The 1,299-nt window shown below is 36.1% G+C and overlaps 1 protein-coding gene across 1 annotated transcript; it reads right to left on the reverse strand.

Moving 5' to 3' along the window:
- Nucleotides 1-244: 244 nt before the first annotated feature.
- On the reverse strand, nucleotides 245-928 carry LOC133799662 (secreted RxLR effector protein 161-like). The gene has a single exon (XM_062237660.1). It carries the CDS (start codon nucleotides 926-928, stop codon nucleotides 245-247), a length of 684 nt encoding a protein of 227 aa, XP_062093644.1.
- Between the last annotated feature and the right edge of the window lie 371 nt (nucleotides 929-1,299).

The raw sequence follows: 1,299 nt of genomic DNA on the forward strand, positions 1-1,299 counted from the left end.
TAAATTTTCTTGACACTCCTGAATCAAAAATGTGTATCCACACACACACACACATATATATATATGAGTCAATGAGATACAATTAACGATTTTAACTGCTGTCAATTATATTTAAAAAAATCAACATTAAGCGAGGCTAACTTGTCAAGTGTTTGAACCACATCACTACAAACCCACCTTGGTTCAAAGCACTTAAATATCTCCTTCAGGATAGTACAGGCTGTTCCAAAACCTCACAAGAGGCCTAACCATATTCTCCTATGTTTAACAAGTTCAGGCAATGCCTAAGCTTGTCTTGAGTGACCCCTTTTGTGAACATATCAGCTGGATTATTAGCTGTGTTTATCTTCTTAACTTGAAATTCTCTGTTAGCAATCACCTCTATAATAAAATGCAGTTTAATATCAATATGTTTGGATCTCTCATGGAACATGGGATTCCTCATCAAGTGTAGAGCACTCTGATTGTCACAGTGAACCGTGATGTTTTCTGAATTAAGTCCCAGCTCTTTAGTAAGTCCCTTTAGCCATATTGCTTCTTTAATAGCTTCTGTGGCTGTCATATATTCAGCTTCAGTTGATGATAATGCAACTACTTTCTGCAAGTTAGCCTTCCAACTAACACACCCTCCTTGAACTGTAAACACATACCCAGTTAGAGATCTTCTTGTGTCTATACAGCCAGCATAATCTGAGTCTACATACCCAACTACTTCACTTCCAAACAATGGTTCTGAGTTAAAAACTAGTCCAACATTTAAGGATCCTTTTATATACCTTAGAATCCATTTAAGAGCACTCCAATGTTGCTCACTGGGGTCTACAATAAAATGACTTACTATGCTCATTGCATAGGCCAAATCTAGCATGGTGCACACCATGGCATACATCAAGCTGCCAACTCCACTAGCATATGGGACAGTGTTCATGTAACTCCTTTCTTCTATTGATCTTTGGTGAGTTTAAAATGTGCAGCCAATGGATTGTTAACTGGTTTGGCTTTGTCCATACTAAACTTTTCAAGTACCTTTTGCAAGTATCTTCCTTGAGACAAGAAAATAGAGTTTGGTCTTTTTCTTCTAATGTCAATGCCCAGAATTCTTTTAGTAGCACCTAAATCTTTCATGTCAAACTCAGATCTCAACTGATACTTGAGTTTGTTTATGTATTCTTTGTTCTTTCCAACAATTAAGATGTCATCAACATAAAGAAACAAATAGATTTGATTACCGAAATATACACATGGATCATAGCAGCTTTTAACATAATCTATTCTAGTCATAAACTCATCAAACCTTAA

This window comes from Humulus lupulus, chromosome 9, assembly GCF_963169125.1.
Source record: "Humulus lupulus chromosome 9, drHumLupu1.1, whole genome shotgun sequence".
Taxonomy (NCBI): Eukaryota; Viridiplantae; Streptophyta; class Magnoliopsida; order Rosales; family Cannabaceae; genus Humulus; species Humulus lupulus.